This window comes from Rutidosis leptorrhynchoides, chromosome 7 (genome assembly GCF_046630445.1).
Source record: "Rutidosis leptorrhynchoides isolate AG116_Rl617_1_P2 chromosome 7, CSIRO_AGI_Rlap_v1, whole genome shotgun sequence".
Taxonomy (NCBI): Eukaryota; Viridiplantae; Streptophyta; class Magnoliopsida; order Asterales; family Asteraceae; genus Rutidosis; species Rutidosis leptorrhynchoides.
In genome coordinates, this window is record NC_092339.1 from 269,678,773 (window position 1) to 269,701,850 (window position 23,078).

At 33.4% G+C, this 23,078-nt stretch overlaps 1 protein-coding gene across 1 annotated transcript; it reads left to right on the forward strand.

Annotated features, from left to right (window-relative positions):
* Nucleotides 1-22,083: 22,083 nt before the first annotated feature.
* On the forward strand, nt 22,084-22,838 carry LOC139860009 (uncharacterized). Its single transcript, XM_071848780.1, has 2 exons — nt 22,084-22,348; nt 22,438-22,838. Exons 1-2 carry the CDS (start codon nt 22,084-22,086, stop codon nt 22,836-22,838), a joined length of 666 nt encoding a protein of 221 aa, XP_071704881.1.
* The last annotated feature ends 240 nt before the right edge of the window (nt 22,839-23,078 follow it).

The following is a 23,078-nucleotide window of genomic DNA, read 5'->3' on the forward strand; positions in this document are numbered from 1 at the left end:
TAAGTTTTAGTTTTTAGCAAGAAAATATGAATGAGGAGCCATGTAATTATAGGTAAAAATGGTTGGTGAAAAGAAAAAAAAATAATAATAAAATAAAGGTGCCAATTTTGACAAAAAATAAAAACATGTTAAAAATGTTTTTAATAAGTTTTTGTTTTTGAAAATATTTAGTCAAAATTCATGGGCTTATTATTTAATTTATAAAAAAAACCTTATTTCTTTTTTTATAAGCTAAAAATATAAATAATGATTAAAATAACTTATCATTTAATTAATAATTATGTTACATATAGTTTTATATATTATACACATTAATATTAATATTAACTAAAGTTATTTTATATAATTAGTATAAATTTTAGTTAACAAAACGTGTCGACAAAAAAAATATATTTAATCAACGTCGCATTTAATCATATATTAAGTATGGATAACAACCCTAGGGGCAAATTAGTCAATTCAAGTATGGAAATATGAGGGTTGTTATATCAACCTTCTCTGAAGCCCTTATCGTAAGCTCATTGTTTGTTGTCTTTCAATAAAGCATCAAGATAGCAAGCCAATTCTCCTTTTGTAAACCCAAATTTTGTATTCCCTACGAACCTGAATCAAATCAAATGTCAATATGTCATAATAACACATGTGAACATAAAAATTGTATGTAGCGATGGTCACAATTCAATAGCATTAACGACTTCATCTTATTAGGAATACAGACACTGCTTCGGTCAATTCATCTTACACTTAATCAATAACGGTTCAACCTCCTGGATTACAAGTAACAGTTACAGACACAGTTGGAACAACCAAGTCATTGTGGTTTCTTCCAACCACATCATTAGCATGCTGCAAGAAATACCTATTCGATATCTTTCGTAACGAAACAGACAGAAATATACTACCCACTACCACTGCAACTACCTCGCCGACGTTTCTTTCTATTCGACATCATATATATCAATTCTAATATGAAACAACATAAATTAAACACATTTTATAAACAAAAAAAAAACGATAAGCATCAACAATGATAAGGCAACAAACAAATAGAAAATAATAAAGAACCACAAAACAGAATCCACAAAATTGGAATAACATAAAAAATAAACACAATACCTCAAGAAGTGCAACAGAGGTGTTCACAGGCAACCACTACCGTCCGTGATCGGTTTTAATAAGCTGATTACTTCCATTGTTAAAATGAAACATTATTCTACTGCTCTTAGACTTTTTAAGAGATTAAATCTGATGGGTATTTCTGATATCTATACAATGAATATCTCTATCAATTGCTATTGCCGGTTAACTCAAGTGACTTATGGTTTTGCATTATTAACCCCCATCTCCAAGCAAGGTCATCCTCCTAGCATTTATGTATTTTCATCCAACAACTAATCTTTTATTCCAGCTCGGAGTCTTCCATCTTATAACCAAATACGAAACATAGCATGCCTGGAGTCCAATTTAGGCTATAAACGGCAGTCAAGTCGCCAAAAATCGAAGCTTACTATTGACTCGCTTAATAGAGCCGTAAAAATAAAATAAAATAAAATAATATATATATATATATATATATATATATATATATATATATATATATTCAATATACTTTTCATATATGTATAGATTTATAGTAATATTAAATATTATTTTTATTTACACAAAAGAATTAAATCACATAAGTTCCTCTTTCATATTTATATTTAAATATATATGTATTTATTTTCAAATAGTGGTTCGTGAATCGTCGGGAATAGTCGAAGGTCAAATGATAATGCGGACCTCAATTCATATCAATAAATGTTGCACTAAAAGAACAATAAAAATATATGACCACATACAAACAAGCATACAAATCTCTATACCTAAGCCTACATACATACATACATACATACATACATACATAGATACATACATACATACATACATACATGCCTAAATCCCTACGCAGACATACATGGACGTACCTAGGTACACACATACATGCATACACACATATACACATACCTACCTACATACATACCTACCTAAATACATACACACCTACGTACATACATACATACATACATACATACATACATACATACATACATTCATACATACATACATACATACATATATACATACATACATACATACATACATACATACATACATACATACATACAATCAATATACATACATATATACGAACATATCTACATATGCATACATACAGAAACATGCATATATACATCTATACACATACATAAAGCAAAACTATATACCCACATACAAACAAACATAAACATACATACACAAACATGCATACAAACATACCCATACATCCATACATACACATACATATATGCACACACATATATACCCATACCAAGAACGAGGTTCGAGTAAGAAGTAAAACGCAAAAATGCATAGTTCACACTTCATGAAGATACAACAGCAGCAACACCAGACCAAATCCCACATGTGTAGGTTATGGGTCTTCCTGAAGGTACATACTAGACATAAACAAGCATACAAAGATCTCTTTAAAAGAAAAACACATACACGTATACCTACATATACACATACCCTCCTAAAAAAATGGTAACAATTAGTATTTGAAATGGTAACAGGTTAAAATTCGCCTCTTTTCTGTTATTGTTATATATATTCCTTGAGTTATCGTCTAATATGATCTCAAACAGTACTGTTTTTATGGTTTCAGACACCATAAAATTCCACTTATAATAAAAGAGTGTAAGCATGTTTTCAAATACCACATTTTAGGCATACATGACCATAATATGCACACCATGTGCCCTTAGAAATTCAAAGAAAGAAAACATATTTTGCATTTTGGTTAATATCACTATGAATTACCTTATTTATTGTAGTCTTACTTGTAAGGCCCTGTTTCAGTTTCAGTCTTGTGCAGTTGATTGGGATGTCGTCCAGATGGTGGGATGCCATCCAGTAAAGAAATACTGGACGCCATCCAGATTGTTGTACGCCGTCCAGATGAAATGGCAGGCCAGCTGTGCAGTTTTGATATTTTAAGAGGGGTATTTGTGTCTTTTCACTTGAGGTCGGATGTGTAGCCATATTATCAGTTTGGGATCTAATTTTGGATTATTTTTCACATCCACAAACACTCCCATTTCAACTTAGAGAGAGAGAGAGAGGGAGATTCTAGAAAGAGATTTGGAGATTTGTAGAAGAAGAAGCTTGAATCGATCAAAGGCCCGAGTGTTAAAGTTGTCTATCTCGTTCACGGCTACGTTGTGGTTGTTGTAGTAAGTTCTAACTTTGAATTTCATTGTTGGATTTGATATTCAAAGTTAGGGTTTTGATTGTGTGTTCTTGAATAAGACCCACTAGTTGACAAATGGGTGTTTTGACTTTGAGATTGGGTCAAAATGGGTTTTGTGTCAAATGTTGCAAGTAATGTGTTTTGATGATGAAACCTTGAGTTAAATGAGTTGTTGGAACATGATCACTAGTCAATTGTGATTATGGGGGTTTTCGGGTGAGATTTGACTTAGTCAAAGTGGAAGTAAGTGCAAATGGGTCAATATTGCACTTATTGGTGTTTTGGGTATAAGCTAGATTGTTTAGCTTATTTTTTGTGAATTACTTAGGTGATTTATATTTGGACGACAAGGAGCTCAAGTGGGATTGATTTTCAAGTAATCGAGGTGAGTGAAATATTTATATGCGTATGTATATAATTTGGTTGCGTGCGTGCAACGTGACAAGTGTTATCCGGTAGGATACGCTTTTCGTGGGCCACATTTGAGTTGGGAAAAATATAGTGAGTGATATCCGTATGGGTAGCTCTTCGTTGGCTATATTTGGTTTGCGTTATGTGGTAAGTGATATCCGGAAGGAATGACTCTTTGTCGACCACGATTGGAGGTGAGGCATGTGACGAGTCGTTAATGTTTGACCTATCACTCTTCGTCGATCACATGTGTGTGTTTGGTTATGTGACGAGTGGTTAATGTTTGACCTATCACTCTTCGTCGGTCACATGTGTGTGTTTGGTTATTTGGCGAGTGATTAATGTTTGACCTATCACTCTTCGTCGGCCACATGTTGTGTTGGGGTAAGTGGTGAGTGTTATCCATTTGGGAATCCACTTTTCGTTGTCCACTTATCGTAGGATGGTAAGCGATTTCGCTTTTCGTCGGCCATCCTTGTGATTGAGGTAAGTGTTAACGTTTCGGTTGCACTTTTCGTCGGCCTCATGGTGCGTAGTGGTGAGTGGTTAATGATTTTGACCTACCGCTCTTTGTCGGTCACGTATGCGTTGCGATGGGTGGTGAGTGGTTAATGTATTTGACCTACCGCTCTTTGTCGGCCACCATCGAGTCAAATGTGGACATTGTGTATATTGGGGTGTGTAAGTTTTACTAGCATTGTACATATTTGTTGTTGGCACATATTATTATTGAGATCTATATGCTAATGGTGTTGACTTGTTGTACGTATGATTATTCGTTTATTGCAAATGATATTGCGTTGTTTGTGTATGTGTATGCAAGTGATTAAATTATGTATATATGCGTATAAGTATTGCATTCACTAAGCAATTAGCTTACCCTCTCGTTGTTCACATTTTTAGGTTCGGAGGCGGACGTGGCAACGGTATGCTCGGGATTAGATGATTTCCCCTTTTGATGGTTGCTTGGATTACTTTTGGATTCGACCTAGGATTTGGGTAGTTTATCCCCAAACATCATGCTCGTAGTTGTTTGAAACTTAAACTCATTTGGGTCGAAACTTGTATTTGGTACGAAATTCGTAAATAGGGTCGATGTAGGCCCGGTGTTGTAAAACTAGATTTTATTATGGAAATCTCTTAGTTTAATTATTACAACATGTTGTGAAAATCGTTTAGTTTAAAAGTGTCAGGAAGCGGGTTTTCCGCTCGCGTAAATTGGAAAAACTGAGCAGAAACTTTTAGTACATTTGGACGCCGTCCAAAACGCTTGGACGCCGTCTAGGTCTTCACGGTTGAACGCCGTCCAGATAACTGCACGATGATCGGTCATTATTTGACATGATAATTTGTACTTAGAAGCAATAAATTTGTCCGTGTTTAGATGGAAAACAAGTTACTTTGATATAGTTTCCTGTATTTCAGGTTTGTGGAGAAAAGAAGATAAACGATGCTGAAAATGCTGAAAAAGTTGAAAAAGTTGTCTCATGCGCGCTGTTACAGTTTTGGCCATAACTTTCGCATACGACCTCCGTTTAAAGTTAATCAAACTCCCAGACGTCTCTATTTTAGAGAGCTACAACTTTCGTTCCTATTGTTTCTTCTGATTTTGAACGAGCTAGTAAATAAAATAGTAAAAGTGGACTGATCTGGACAGCAAACAACATCGTGTGAGCATTCTTTTAAATGGGTGAAGTTTAATAGTTCGGGAATTATTGGGCTCAAAGAACCAAACGAGCAGCTGGAGTTTATTTGATACATGGACTATCAATTGACACACATGGATTAAATGGACTTAGAAATCAGTTTCTAGAAAGAGTTTTAAGGGAGGCCTATTATGAATGATTATTAGTGAATTAATGGACACTTAGCTTAGGGCCAAAGAAACGAATATCTAGTTATTAATTATCATGGTTATAAATAGAGGAGAGGCTTTTTACGGCAGAGAAAAAAGGGTAGCCGGTGGCCCCATCTTGTGGGTTTTGTGTGCGATAAGCACAGAAGAAAGAAAGCAAAAAGAAAGTGCGTACGAGTGGGACTCCTTGGGGGCTTTTGTTGGTCTACGCACAATAAGAAGAAAAGCAGTGTGTTTGTACAAGGATTTTAATTGTTTTGTTTGTGGTGTTATAATTGATTAGACCCTCTTTGGGTTTTGTATGGTACGAAAAACAAACAAAGAAAAGGAGGCTGTGAGACGAAAGAAGTAAGCACGGGTTGTCACTTTTAATTCATAATTGTAAGTTGTATTCAACAAATTATTAATTGATATATTTGAACTTCTTGTTGCTGCATGAATACGATGGATGTATTTTATATCATTTATTTAATTGTTAGTTCAACTCAAACTATGAGCTAAGCTTTAGATTATTCCTTTCGTTGAATGTTTGTCTTTTCATGATTTCCTTTAAGTTTATGCAATTGTTTGAATGTTAAATTGTGACAGAAATATTTGTGCATTGTTTGAGTATTGTTTAATAAATTGATTGATTTGGATTATTGCAAGTCATTTTATTATCAAGTTAACAGTTCGTACCGAGTCCACTTAGGATTAACTAGTTAGGGATTAAGACGAACTGTGTAATCAACATAAATTGTACCCAAAGTAATTTCCTTTAATTGAGATTGCAAATTAATACTCAAAACTCATTGGTTTGATTGTAAGCAATTGTGATTCGGAAGGGATATATTTTCTCATCTTGTTTACAACTCTTATTTAATTACTCGTTTACGATTTCTTGTTTTTGTTAGTTATAATTTCTTGAATTAGTACTTTTAATCTTTTGTAATTAGTATTAATCAAAAAACCAAATCCTGGAAATTTCTTGCTTTTAACCACAATCTCATGTGGAACGAATCCTACTTACCGTAGCTAGTCTAGAGTATTTAGTTTATTTTTGACGGGTATGTCGACGCCCATCAAATTTTGGCGCCGCTGCCGGGGAGGTGTGCGTTTGATTGCAAGCTCTTATTTGTAATTTGTTTTCTTTTAAATTCTGAAAAAACCATAAAAATTATAAAACCTAAAAAAATCCAAAAATATTTTCTCATTTTATTAGTTTTGTTCAGTTTTACGCGTTGTGTTTTCTTGTTTGTGTTTCTTTTCAGGTAGGCGTAAATCCTATTTGCAACAATGGCAGAGAGAGACACACGAGGTGTAGATTCGTATTAGCAACTGGGTGATTACGAAGATCACTCACCAATTGTTTATCCCGCTCCGAATGCGGATAACAACAGAAGATTTGAGGTTCGCCCTCAATTGATTTCTATTTTGCCAAACTACCGAGGTATGGCAACGGAAGAACCTTATGAGCATATCACCGAGTTCAATGAGATTTGTGCTACAAATCAGGTAAACGGGTTCATGGATGAAGAGGTAAGCCTTCGCCTATTTCCTTATTCTTTAAAAGATAAAGCAAAGCGTTGGTTTTTGTCCTTACCCGCCCGAAGTATCACTACTTGGGTGGTGATGGAAAAGAAATTCCTTGAGGAATTCTACCCGATAAGTAAAACTTCGGATATGCGTATGCAAATAAAATCTTTTAGGCAATTGCCATGTGAACTTTTTCATGAAGCATACGAACGTCTGAAGGAATTACTTAGATCTTGTCTCCACCATGAAATACCGAAATGGGAACTTGTCAAAGTTTTTATGATGGTCTTGACTCGCAAAATAGACAATTCCTATTAGCAGCTGGTGGTGGTGTTTATGACACTAAGTAGTGAGGATGAATGGGCATTTTTTGAGCAATTGAGCAAGGGTTCAAAAACCCAAGCTTCAGTTGGCAAACTCACAATCCTTCACATGTTAACCACGTGTCTAACTCAGGAGGGTCGACTAGCAATTTAGAAAAGGAGTTAGATGAGATAAAGATGTTGCTTCCCATGTTTAACAACCCAAACCAGGGTGGTAGTGTTAATTTTGTGCAGGTTCAGGATGTGTGCTCAAATTGTGGAGATCCATCTCATTATGCAAACGGTTGCAAAAAGGGGATAACATTAGGGATGGAAGAGCAAGTGAATGAGATTCAAGGGCGAAAATATGATCCATATTCCAACACCTACAACCAAGGATGGAGAAATCATCCAAACTTTAGCTCGAACAACAACCAATGTAGTGACCCGAACTTTTCCATGTTTATATATATTATTTGAAATTGATAATTTACATGATTAAATGTTTCCAACATGTTAAGCAATCAAACTATTAAGACTTGATTATTTGAAATGAGTTTCATGTAGACAATTGACCACCCAAGTTGACCGGCGATTCACGAACGTTAAAATCTTGTAAAAACTACATGATGATATATATATATGCATATATATATATATATATATATATATATATATATATATATATATATATATATATATATATATATATATATATATATATATATATATATATATATATATATATATATATATATATATATATAGTTAATATGAGATTTTGATAAGTAAGTATGGTTGTAGGTATTTGAAATGAGTTTCATGTAGACAATTGACCACCCAAGTTGACCGGCGATTCACGAACGTTAAAATCTTGTAAAAACTACATGATGATATATATATGCATATATATATATATATATATATATATATATATATATATATATATATATATAGTTAATATGAGATTTTGATAAGTAAGTATCTCAGTAGGTATATTAACAATGAGTTATATACATAAAAATGAGACTATTGAATTAAGAAACTCAAAACGATATATATAACGATTTTCGTTATAACAACGTCTTACTAAATACATATGAATCATATTAAGATATTGATATATATATATATATATATATATATATATATATATATATATATATATATATATATATATATATATATATATATATATATATATATGTTTAACATGATGAAATGATAATTATATATATCATTATGTATGTTAACAATGAACTACATATGTAAAACAAGACTACTAACTTAAGAATTTCGAAACGAGGCATATATGTAACGATAATCGTTGTAACGACATTTTTAATGTATATATATATATATATATATATATATATATATATATCATATTAAGATATACTCATAAATCATAATATCATGATAATGTAATAATTTAACATCTCATTAGATATAATAACAATGGGTTAACAACATTAAATTAGATCGTTAACTTAAAGGTTTCAAAACAACACTTACATGTAACGACTAACGATGACTTAACGACTCAGTTAAAATGTATATACATGTAGTATATTAAGAAGTATTAGTACACTTTTGAAAGACTTCAAGACACATATCAAAGTACTTCTACTTAACAAAAATGCTTACAATTGCATTCTCATTCATTTTCATCAACAATTCTACTCGTATGCAACCGTATTCGTACTCGTACAATACCCAGCTCCTAGACGTATATACTATTAGTATATACACATAATAATTCAGCTCTTAGAAGCCCTAGATAGTCAATAAACATGTGGAACCAATAATTAGACGACTAGCATGAGTTATGAGTAAGGAAACAAAAACAAGAACTCCTTTTAACCCCACTCACCCTTCACCACTCACCACCCACTCCATTTCAATTCCAATTCCCTTTCTAATTCTCACTAAACACACATACACTCTCAAGAACGAAATTTCCAGTAAAATAATCATCATCTTCATTAAAAATTACTTTAAGAATCGAGCTATAATCAGCATAGGAAGAACACTTCAAGAACACTTCAAAAATCCTTTCAAGTTTGCTAGTTTACTTCCAATCTTGTAAATCCATTTCAAGTGATCATCCAAACTCAAGAAATCTTTGTTATTTACAGTAGATTATCTTTCTAAATCAAGTTAATACTCATATTCAGACTTTGATTCAATTTCTATAACTATAAACTATCTTAATTCGAGTAATAATCTTACTTGAAATTGTTTTCGTGTCATGATTCTGCTTCAAGAACTTTCAAGCCATCAAAGATCCATTCAAGCTCAAGATTATTTTTTGTTATTTCCAGTAGGTTTACCTATTATATTTGAGGTAGTAATGATGTTCATAACATCATTTGATTCATACATATATAACTATCTTATTCAAAGATTTGAACATGTAATCACTAGAACATAGTTTAGTTAATTCTAAACTTGTTCGCAAACAAAGTTAATCCTTCTAACTTAACTTTTAAAATCAACTAAACACATATTTTATATAAAATCAACTAAACACATATTTTATATCTCTATGATATGCTAACTTAATGATTTAAAACCTGGAAACACGAAAAACACCGTAAAACTGGACATACGCCGTTGTAGTGAAACCGGGGGCTGTGTTGGGTTAGATAATTAAAAACTATGATAAACTTTGAATTAAAAGTTGTCCTTCTTGGAAAATGATTTTTCTTATGAACATTAAACTATATCCAAAAATCATGGCTAAATTCAAAGTGGAAGTATATTTTTTAAAATGGTCATCAAGACGTCGTTCTTTCGACTGAAATGACTACCTCTTACAAAAATGACTTGTAACCTGTATTTCTGACTATAAACTTATACTTTTTCTGTTTAGTTTCATAAATTTCAGTTCATTATGAAACCATAGCAACTTGAATCGCTCAAAACGGATTTAAAACGAAGAAGTTATGGGGAAAACAAAATTGGATATTTTTGCTTGTTGTAGCTACGTGAAATTTGTAATAAATCTATTATAACCATAACTTAATTAACTTATATTGTATTATACATGTACTCCACCATATTATGTAATCTTGATAGACCATAGACACGTATACAATGTTTTGACACATCATATCGACGTCATATATATATATATATATATATATATATATATATATATATATATATATATATATATATATATATATATATATATATATATATATATTATTTGGAACAACCATAGACACTCAATATGCTGTAATGCTAGAGTTCGCTATACAGGGTTGAGGTTGATTCCAAAATATATATACTTTGAGTTGTGATCTAGCCTGAGACTTGCATACACTGGGTCGTTGATTGATTCGAGATAGTATATATTGATTTATTTATGTACTATTAGCTATGGACAATTAGTTGTAGATTACTAACGATGGACTGCTAACTTAACAAACTTAAATCATTAACGTAATAAAAATGTTGTGAATATATTTCGATCATACTTTGATATATATGTATATATTTGTTATAAGTTCGTGAATCGACCAGTGGCTAAGTCTTATTTCCGGAAAAGTAAAAAATCTGTGAAAATGAGTTATAGTCCCACTTTTAAATTCTATTATTTTTGGGATGAGAATACATGCAGTTTTATAAATGTTTTACGAAATAGACACAAGTGATCAAAAAAAATTACATTCTATGTTTAATTATCGAACCGAATATGCCCCTTTTTAGCTTGGTAGCCTAAGAATTGGTGTTTATTATAATTGTCACCAATTGACGCGAATCCTAAAGATAGATCTATTTGGCCCAACAAGCCTCATCCGAGTTACGGATGCTTTAGTACTTCGGTTTATCATGTCCGATGAGAGTCCCAGAATGATGGGGATATTCTATATGCATCCTGTTAAGGTCGGTTACCAGGTGTTCATCATATGAATGATTTTTATGCAGTTTGTATGTTATTGAGAAATGGAAATTGAAAATCTTGTGATCTATTATTACGAATTGATAAATATAAAGGTTAAACCTATAACTCACCAACATTTTTGTTGACGTTTAAAGCATGTTTATTCTCAGGTGATTATTAAGAGCTTCCGCTGTTGCATACTAAATAAAGACAAGATTTGAGTATGCATGCTTGTATAATATTGTTTAAAAATTGCATTCGAAGACTTATATTGTTGGGTAATATTATTGTAAACCATTTTTAATGGTCATGTGAAAACGCTATATTTTAGATTATCATTGTTTGATAAACGTCATAATATTTTAAACCTTTATCGATAAAATAAAGGTTATGGTTTGTTTTAAAAATCGAATGCAGTCTTTGAAAAACGTCTCATATAGAGGTCAATACCTCACAAGGAAATCAATTAATATGAAACGTTTATAATCGATATGAACGGGACATTTCAGTTGGTATCAGAGCGTTGGTCTTAGAGAACCAGAAATTTGTATTAGTGTGTCTTACCGAGTTTGTTAGGATGCATTAGTGAGTCTGGACTTCGACTGTGTTTTCTTTAAAATGATTGCTTAACACTTTTTGTTGGAAACTATATATTATTAACATGTAAATATTATGTGATATATTAATCTCTTAACGTATTTGATATTGTGTGATAGATGTCTACCTCTAGTACAAATCCCATCGAGTCACCTAATAATAATGAAGAGTCGAACATATTTTGGGAAGATTCACAAATTCCCGAGGAAGAATAGGAAGAGGAGGAACCAGAAGAGGAGGAACCGGAAGAGGAGGAACCGGAAGAGGAGGAACCAGAAGAAGAGGTTCCGGAGGAAGAAATATTAATAACTACAGGAAATGGTTAAATAAAAAAAAATCCTCAACCAATGGACCAAAGTTAAAAATGGTCAATGGTGTTTCCGCCAAGGAAGCAAAATATTGGGAAAAAAACATTTTTTTGATGAATCGGATCCTGATGAGGATTCTGATGATGTTATAGAAATTACCTCGTTCCAATTTGAAAATGCAAAAGAAAACAATAAGGGAAAAGGCATCAAATTAAAAAAACCCGAGCCCAAAACCGATGAACTTTATGTTAACATGAAGTATCCTGATGGGGTGTACCGTAAACACCGTATTTCTGAAACTTTCACTATAACCCGGGAACATCTAAGCCACCAGGTTTTTCTAGACCATTTGAGAAAAGAACGGCTCGTATTATGGGAGCACCATATATCCCTAGGAAATTAGCGAAACGAACCAAGTCCGAAGAGGAAGAAACGAGTGAGTCAGAATAAAGAGTTGTAATCATGTTGTGTAATATATGTATTGTAGTGCGCTTGTATTTTCATGTTATATGTAAACATTGCTTGTTTGTTTGTTAATTATCTTTTACGAATCTAATCCTCGTCTATTTTACAGTATAAAAACACACAATGGATGTTAAGGATAGACCACCGAATATTTTAGAAGACCTACCCAGGGACATGATTGATGAAATCTTGTCTAGAGTTGGTCAGAGTTCATCGACACAATTATTTATGGCAAAATTCATTTGTCAAACTTTTGAAAGACATTCCAGGCATGCCTTAGTTTATAAAATGCTTTTCTTTAATAGATGGGGTATATCACATTGGGGAGACTATAAGTTACGCCGTGTTTTCTTTAAAGCATTGAATGCAGGGAACCCAGATGCAATTTTACGCTACGGGTTGAGAGCCTATTTTGACTCTACCTATACCATCATAGGACTTCGTTCTTTAGAAAGAGCTTCAAACATGCAACATAAAGAAGCATGTTATGTCTACGGGTTAGTAATGTTCGCTTCTCACCAAATCGAGAAAAAGAACATAGGATTGCAACTACTAAATAAAACATTCCCACAAGTGACGGATTCAGTAGTTGGGGTGAGAAATAAGATTTTTATATTATTACGGGGCTGTTGGGCATTACGTAACCCCGTCCTTTTGAAAACGTTACAACATGCTGCCTAGCCAACGGTCACAACGGTTATTTTCCACAAGACCAAGGATGGGAAATAATACTAGTAAAACCCGAATGCATGACTTGCTTCTGGACTTATGAATTACGTGTCTTTATTGCCTTTACTGAACGACTTGCGTATTAACTAGAATTATCTTCACAACTGCTTTGTATCAAAGTTATTGTGTACTATATCTTATGCTATATGTAATATAGCGGTATTGTAAGTTTGAAAAATATTGTATATTAGTTTGAACACGAAATATTATTGTAATCAGTTTTTCATATAGAATTGTAGTAGTTGAATTGTATGTTAGCTACTAAGTATGAACTTAACGGGTAGGTACTACCCGAATTAAAACTTATAAAACGCTAATATGAAGAAAAAGCTTTTATAAATAAGTTCATATTATGCTACGAAATACTATTGACTACTCTTAATATTCGATATGATTAACTTAATTCTTTTGGCTATTTTTGAAGGAAATGGCACCGACTACTCTTCAGAACTTGAACATGAGCGAGGAAGACTTCCGTGTTTTTCTTGCTGCCAACATAGCTGCAGTACAGGCTGCAATGCAAACCAACAATAATAACTCTGAATCTAGCAACGCAACTAACGCCACAAGAAATCGTGTAGGATGCTCCTACAAAAAATTTACTGCCTGCAAACCTTTGGAATTTGATGGAACCGAATGACCAATCGGATTGAAACGGTGGACCGAGAAGGTAGAATTGGTGTTTGCCATAAGTAAGTGTACTAAAGAAGATAGGGTGAAGTACGCCACGCATACCTTCACAGGTACTGCGTTAACATGGTGGAATACCTATCTAGAACAAGTGGGACAAGATGCTTCTTACGCACTACCGTGGTCAGCATTCAAGCACTTGATGAACGAGTAGTACCGTCCCAAAAATGAGGTCAATAAGCTCAAGATAGAGCTTAGAGGATTACGAACACAAGGTTTTGACATTACCACGTATGAACGAAGATTCACAGAGTTGTGCTTATTGTGTCCAAGAGCGTTCGAAGATGAAGAAGAGAAGATCGATGCGTTTATGAAAGGGTTACCAGAAAGAATTCAAGAAGATGTGAGTTCACACGAGCCTGCTTCCATACAAAAGGCAAGTCGAATGGCTCATAAACTCATAAACCAAATTGAGGGAAGAATTAAAGAGCAAGCGGCCGAAGAAGCCAACATGAAACAAGTCAAGAGAAAGTGGGAAGAAGCCAGTGACAAGGGTCACCAATACAACAACAACAACAATCACAACCACAATCGCAACAACTATCCCAACAACCGCAACATCAATCGCAACAACAACAATCGAAATCCCAACAATAATTACAACAAACATCCTAACAACAACAACTACAACAACCATCCCAACAACAATAACAACCACATCAATCCCAATAACAATCTCAATAACAACAATGACAACAACAATCAGATTATTCCATGCTATAGGTGTGAAGGATATCATCCGGGTAAATTTTGTGAAGTAGTATGTACCAAATGTAATAGAAAGGGTCATGCTGCAACGAAGTGTGAAGCTTTCGGACCAGTGACTAAAAGAACAAATACTGCCCACATTATTTGTTTCGGATGCGGGAAGAAGGGCCACTACAAAACTACGTGCCCAAACCAGGGAAATAATAATGGGCAAAGCTGTGGGAGAGTTTTTAACATTAATACAGAAGAAGCGCAGGAAGACCCGGAGCTTGTTACGGGTACGTTTCTTATCGATGAAAAACCTGCTTATGTTTTATTTGATTCGGGTGTGGATAGAAGCTATATGAGTAGAGATTTTTGTGCTAAATTAAGTGGTTCATTGATGCCAATGAATAATAAATTTTTACTCGAATTAGCAAACGGTAAATTAATTTCAGCAATAAAATATGTCGGAATCGAGAAATTAAACTAGTTAGCGAAACGTTTAAGATTGACTTGATACCAGTAGAGTTAGGGAGTTTTGATGTGATAATTGGTATGGACTGGTTGAAAAAGGAGAGGGCAAAGATCGTATGTTACAAAAATGCAATTCGCATTGTACGAGAAGAAGGAAAACCCTTAATGGTGTACGGAGAAAAGAGCAACGCGAAGCTACATCTTATTAGTAATTTGAAGGCGCAAAAGCTAATAAGAAAGGGTTTCTATGCTGTTCTAGCACACGTCGAGAAAGTACAAACTAAAGAAAAGAGCATCAATGATGTTCCCGTCGCAAAAGAATTTCCCGATGTATTTCTGAAAGAATTACTGGGACTACCTCCACACCGATCCGTTGAATTTCAAATAGATCTTGTACCGGGAGCTGCACCAATAGCTCGTGCTCCATACAGACTCGCACCCAGCGATATGAAGGAACTCCAAAGCCAATTACAAGAACTTTTAGAGCATGGTTTCATTCGACCAAGCACATCATTATGGGGAGCTCCTGTTTTATTTGTCAAAAAGAAGGATGGTACATTCAGGTTGTGTATCGACTACCGAGAGTTGAACAAACTTACCATCAAGAACCGTTACCCACTACCGAGAATCGATGACTTATTTGATTAACTACAAGGTTCGTCAGTTTATTTAAAGATTGACTTACGTTCTGGGTACCATCAAATGCAGGTGAAGGAGGATGATATTCCGAAGACTGCTTTCAGAACGCGTTACAGTCATTACGAGTTTATGGTTATGCCATTTGGATTGACTAAAGCACCAGCTGTGTTCATAGAACTCATGAACCGAGTGTGTGGGCCATATCTTGACAAGTTTGTCATTGTTTTCATCGATGACATACTCATTTACTCAAAAAATGATCAAGAACACGAAGAACATTTGAGAAAAGTGCTAGAATTATTGAGGAAGGAACAACTGTACGCAAAATTTGCAAAGTGTGCATTTTGGTTGGAAGAAGTTCAATTCCTCGGTCACATAGTGAACAAATAAAGTATTCAAGTAGATCCGGCAAAGATTGAAACCGTTGAAAAGTGAGAAACCCCGAAAACCCCAAAGCATATACGCCAATTTTTGGGACTGGCTGGTTACTACAGAAGGTTCATCCAAGATTTTTCCAAAATAGCATAACCCTTGACTGCATTAACGCATAAAGGGAAGAAATTTGAATGGAAGGATGAGCAGGAGAAAGCGTTTCAATTGTTGAAGAAAAAGTTAACTACGACACCTATATTGTCATTGTCTGAAGGGAATGATGATTTTGTGATATATTGTGACGCCTCAAAGCAAGGCCACAGTTGTGTATTAATGCAATGAACGAAGGTAATTGCCTATGCGTCCAGACAATTGAAGATTCACGAGCAAAATTTTACGACTCACGTTTTGGAATTAGGTGCTGTTTTTTTTGCATTAAAGACTTGGAGTCACTACTTATATGGGGTCAAAAGTATTATATATACCGACCACAAAAGTCTCCAACATATATTTAATCAGAAACAACTGAACATGACGCAGCGTAGGTGGATTGAATTGTTAAATGATTACGATTTTGAGATTCGTTACCACCCGGGGAAGGCAAATGTAGCAGCCGACGCTTTGAGTAGAAAGGACAGAGAACCTATGCGGGTAAAAGCTATGAATATAATTATTCGTACTAACCTTATTACTCAAATAAAGGAGGCGCAACAAGGAGTTTTAAAAGAGGGAAATTTGAAGAATGAAATACCCAAAGGTTCGGAGAAACATCTTAATATTAGGGAAGATGGAACCCGGTATAGGGCTGAAAGAATTTGGGTACCAAAGTTTGGAGATGTGAGAGAAATGGTACTTAAGGAAGCACATAAAACCAGATATTCAATACATCCCGGAGCGGGAAAGATGTATAAAGATCTCAAGAAACACTTTTGGTGGCCGAGTATGAAAGCCGATATTGCTAAATATTAGGAGAAAGTTTGACGTGTTCTAAGGTCAAAGCTGAACATCAAAAACCATCAGGTTTACTTCAACAACCTGAAATCCCGAAATGGAAATGGGAAAACATTACCATGGATTTCATTACTAAATTTCCAAGGACTGCAAGTGGTTATGATACTATTTGGGTAATAGTCGATCATCTCACCAAGTCAGCACACTTTCTACCAATGAGAGAAGATGATAAAATGGAGAAGTTGGCGCGATTATACTTGAAGGAAGTTGTCTACAGACATGGAATACCAGTCTCTATTATCTCTGATAGGAATGGCAGATTTGTTTCAAGGTTTTGGCAGACATTACAACAAGCATTGGGAACTCGTCTAGACATGAGTACTGCCTATCATCCACAAACTGATGGGCAGAGTGAAAGGACGATACAGACACTTGAAGACATGCTACGAGCATGTGTTATTGATTTTGGAAATAGTTGGGATCGACATCTACCATTAGCAGAGTTTTCCTACAACAACAGTTACCACTCGAGTATTGAGATATCACCGTTTAAGGCACTTTATGGTAGAAAGTGCAGGTCTCCAAATTGTTGGAGTGAAGTGGGGGATAGACAGATTACGGGTCCAGAAATCATCCAAGAAACCACAGAGAAAATCATCCAAATTCAACAATGGTTGAAAACCGCCCAAAGTCGACAAAAGAGCTACGCGGAAAGGTGTTGTTCGATTTAGTAAACGGGAAAAACTAAATCCAAGGTACATTGGACCATTCAAGATAATAGATCGTTTCGGACCAGTAGCTTACCGACTTGACTTACATCAACAACTCGCCGGGGTACATAATACTTTTCATGTCTCGAATCTGAAGAAATGTTTTGCTAAAGAAGATCTCACTATTCCGTTAGACGAAATCCAAATCAACGAAAAACTTCAATTCATCGAAGAACCCATTGAAATAATGGATCGTGAGGTTAAAAGACTTAAGCAAAATAAAATACCAATCGTTAAGGTTCGATGGAATGCTCGTAGTGGACCCGAGTTCACCTGGGAGCGTGAAGATCAAATAAACCTGAAATACCCGCACCTATTTTCAGAAGATGCGTCAACACCTCCAACTGCTTAAAAAAATTTCGGGACGAAATTTATTTAACGGGTGGGTACTGTAGTGACCCGAACTTTTCCATGTTTATATATATTAAATAAAATTGATAATTTACATGATTAAATGTTTCCAACATGTTAAGCAATCAAACTTGTTAAGACTTGATTATTTGAAATGAGTTTCATGTAGACAATTGACCACCCAAGTTGACCGGTGATTCACGAACGTTAAAAGCTTGTAGAAACTACATGATGATATATATATATATATATATATATATATATATATATATATATATATATATATATATATATATATATATATATATATATATATATATATATATATATATATAGTTAACATGATATTTTGATAAGTAAGTATCTCACTAAGTGTATTAACAATGAGTTATATACATAAAAATGAGTCTATTGAATTAAGAAACTCAAAACGATATATATAACGATTTTTGTTATAACAACATCTTACTAAATACATATGAATCATATTAAGATATTGATATATATATATATATATATATATATATATATATATATATATATATATATATATATATATGTTTAAAATGATGAAATGATAATTATATATATCATTATGTATGTTAACAATGAACTACATATGTAAAACAAGACTACTAACTTAAGAATTTCGAAACGAGGCATATATGTAACGTTTATCGTAGCTTTTCAAAAAAAAAATGTAACGATTATCGTTGTAACGACATTTTTAATGTATATATATATATATATATATATATATATATATATATATATATATATATCATATTAAGATATATTCATAAATCATAATATCATGATAATATAATAATTTAACATCTCATTAGATATAATAACAATGGGTTAACAACATTAAATGAGATCGTTAACTTAAAGGTTTCAATACAACACTTACATGTAACGACTAACAATGACTTAACGACTCAGTTAAAATGTATATATATGTAGTATATTCAGAAGTATTAGTACACTTTTGAAAGACTTCAAGACACATATCAAAGTACTTCTACTTAATAAAAATGCTTACAATTGCATTTTCATTCATTTTCATCAACAATTCTACTCGTATGCAACCGTATTCGTACTCGTACAATACCCAGCTCCTAGACGTATATACTATTGGTATATACACATAATAATTCATCTCTTAACAGCCCTAGATAGTCAACAAACATGTGGAACCAACAATTAGACAACTAGCATGACTTATGAGAAAGGAAACAAAAACAAGAACTCCTTTTAACCCCACTCACCCTTCACCATTCACCACCCACTCCATTTCACTTCCAATTCCCTTTCTAATTCTCTCTAAACACACACACACACACACACACACACACACACACTCTCAAGAACAAAATTTCCAGTAAACTAATTATCATCTTCATCAAAATTACTTTAAGAATCAAGCTATAATCATCATAGGAAGAACACTTCAAGAACACTTTGAAAATCCTTTCAAGTTTGCTAGTTTACTTTCAATCTTGTAAATCCATTTCAAGTGATCATTCAATCTCAAGAAATCTTTGTTATTTACAGTAGGTTATCTTTCTAAATCAAGGTAATACTAATATTCAAACTTTGATTCGATTTCTATAACTATAAACTATCTTAATTCGAGTAATAATCTTACTTGAAATTGTTTTCGTGTCATGATTCTGCTTCAAGAACTTCCAAGCCATCAAAGATCCATTCAAGCTCAAGATTATTTTTTGTCATTTCCATTAGGTTTACCAAGTAGGAATGATGTTCATAACATCATTCGATTCATACATATATAACTATCTTATTCGAAGATTTGAACATGCAATCACTAGAACATAGTTTAGTTAATTCTAAACTTTTTTGCAAACAAAGTTAATCCTTCCAACTTAACTTTTAAAATCAACTAAACACATATTCTATATTTTTATGATATGCTAACTTAATGATTTAAAACCTGAAAACACGAAAAACATCGTAAAACTGGACATACGCCGTTGTAGTGAAAAAGGGGGCTGTGTTGGGTTAGATAATTAAAAACTATGATAAAATTTGAATTAAAAGTTTTCATTCTGGGAAAATGATTTTTCTTATGAACATGAAACTATATCCAAAAATCATGGCTAATCTCAAAGTGGAAGTATGTTTTTCAAAATGGTCATCAAGACGTCGTTCTTTCGACTGAAATGACTACCTCTTACAAAAATGACTTGTAACCTGTATTTTTGACTATAAACTTATACTTTTTCTGTTTAGTTTCATAAATTTCAGTTCATTATGAAACCATAGCAACTTGAATCGCTCAAACCGGATTTAAAACGAAGAAGTTATGGGTAAAACAAAATTGGATATTTTTGCTTGTTGTAGCTATGTGAAATTTGTAACAAATCTATTATAACCATAACTTAATTAACTTATATTGTATTATACATGTACTCCAACATATTATGTAATCTTGATAGACCATAGACACGTATACAATGTTTTGACATATCATATCTACGTCATCTATATATATTATTTGGAACAACTATAGACACTCTATATGCTGTAATGCTAGAGTTCGCTATACAGGGTTGAGGTTGATTCCAAAATATATATACTTTGAATCATGATCTAGCCTGATACTTTTATACACTGGGTCGTGGATTGATTCGATATAATATATATTGATTTATTTATGTACTATTAGCTATGGACAATTAGTTGTAGATTACTAACGATGGACTGCTAACTTAACAAACTTAAATCATTAACGTAATAAAAATGTTGTGAATATATTTCGATCATACTTTGATATATATGTATATATTTGTTATAGGTTCGTGAATCGACCAGTGGCCAAGTCGTATTTCCGGCAAAGTAAAAAACTGTGAAAGTGAGTTATAGTCCCACTTTTAAATTCTATTATTTTTGGGATGAGAATACATGCAGTTTTATAAATGTTTTACGAAATAGACACAAGTGATAAAAAAAATTACATTCTATGTTGAATTATCGAACCGAATATGCCCCTTTTTATCTTGGTAGCCTAAGAATTGGTGTTTATTATAATTGCCACGAATTGATGCGAATCCTAAAGATAGATCTATTTGGCCCAACAAGCCTCATCTGAGTTACAGATACTTTAGTACTTCGATTTATCATGTCCGATGAGAGTCCCGAAATGATGGGGATATTCTATATGCATCCTGTTAAGGTCGGTTACCAGGTGTTCATCATATGAATGATTTTTATGCAGTTTGTATGTTATTGAGAAATGGAAATTCAAAATCTTGTGGTCTATTATTACGAATTGATAAACATATAGGTTAAACCTATAACTCACTAACATTTTTGTTGACGTTTAAAGCATGTTTATTCTTAGGTGATTATTAAGAGCTTCCCCTGTTGCATACTTAATAAAGACAAGATTGGAGTCTGCATGCTTGTATAATATTGTTTAAAAACTGCATTCGAAGACTTATATTGTTGTGTAATATTATTGTAAACCATTATGTAATGTTCATGTGAAAACGCTATATTTTAGATTATCATTGTTTGATAAACGTCATAATATTTTAAACTTTTATCGATAAAATAAAGGTTATGGTTTGTTTTTAAAATTGAATGCAGTCTTTGAAAAACGTCTCATATAGAGGTCAATACCTCGTAAGAGAATCAATTAATATGAAACGTTTATAATCGATATGAAGAGGACATTTCAGTCAATACCAAAGGCAAAACCTAAACTTGTCTCAAAATAATCAACCAAGTCAATCATCAAGCACGGATGCTAGGATGGAGTCATTCATGGAAGAGATGAAGAAGACTTTGGAAATTCAAAATAAGTCAATTGCGGCATTAGGTAAGAAAATTGGTCAAGTGGCGGAGGAAAAGGCAACACGAGAATCAGATACAATTTCGAGTTATACATTGCTTAACCCGAATCATGAATCTGAAGTAAGAGGACATGAAGTGAACATGGTGGGCACTTTAAGAAATGGAAAGGCATATGATAACAAAGTAAAAATGCCCAGAAAATCAGAAATCAAGTATGGTCCAGGTAAGTCTCCTACTTTACATGATTTGAGTAATAATGTTAATGAAGTTCTGGTGGATTTTAGGGTTGGGTTAAATGTTGAAAACCGGTAGTTGAAAAGTTTGAGGAAACGGATATGGAGCCTAATACAATTCCATTCCCCAAGGCTCCAGAGTCCCCGAACCAATTCCCTAATGGGAAAAAGGGACCAAAAACGGATGATATGTGGGAGACCTTTAAACAAGTAAAAATCAATATTTCACTTATTGATGCAATCAAACAAATTCCAGCATATGCTAAATTTTTAAAGGATTTGTGTGTTAAAAAACGGAAACTAAATGCATCATTACCCAAAAAGGTAAAATTAACTGAAAAAGTGAGTGCGGTCATTTCTGGTTCACTTCCACCGAAGTTTATGGACCCGGGGACACCATTAATTTCGGTTATGGTGGGTAATGTTAATGTCAAAAAGGCTTTATTGGATTTGGGGGCTAGTATTAACATACTTCCATGAAGTTTTATTGACCGGTACGAGTTGGCAACTTTAAAACTAACTAATATTCTCATCCAACTTGCGGATCAGTCAATGAGAACTCCAAGGGGTATGTTGGAAAATGTGATTGTGAAAGTGGAAGACTTTTATTACCCGGTAGATTTTATTGTTATGGACATTGAGACCAACTTTAGGGAGACCCAACCAACGATCATTCTTGGTCGTCCATTGTGACGACCCGGAAATTTCTGACCAAATTTA

Excerpts from the sequence above, each read along its gene's own strand:
- LOC139860009 (XM_071848780.1), top strand. The coding sequence starts at position 22,084 with ATGGAGTCATTCATGGAAGAGATGAAGAAGACTTTGGAAATTCAAAAT. Across the intron at positions 22,349-22,437 it reads AGAAATCAAGTATGGTCCAG|TTGAAAAGTTTGAGGAAACG; the intron begins GTAAGTCTCCTA and ends GAAAACCGGTAG.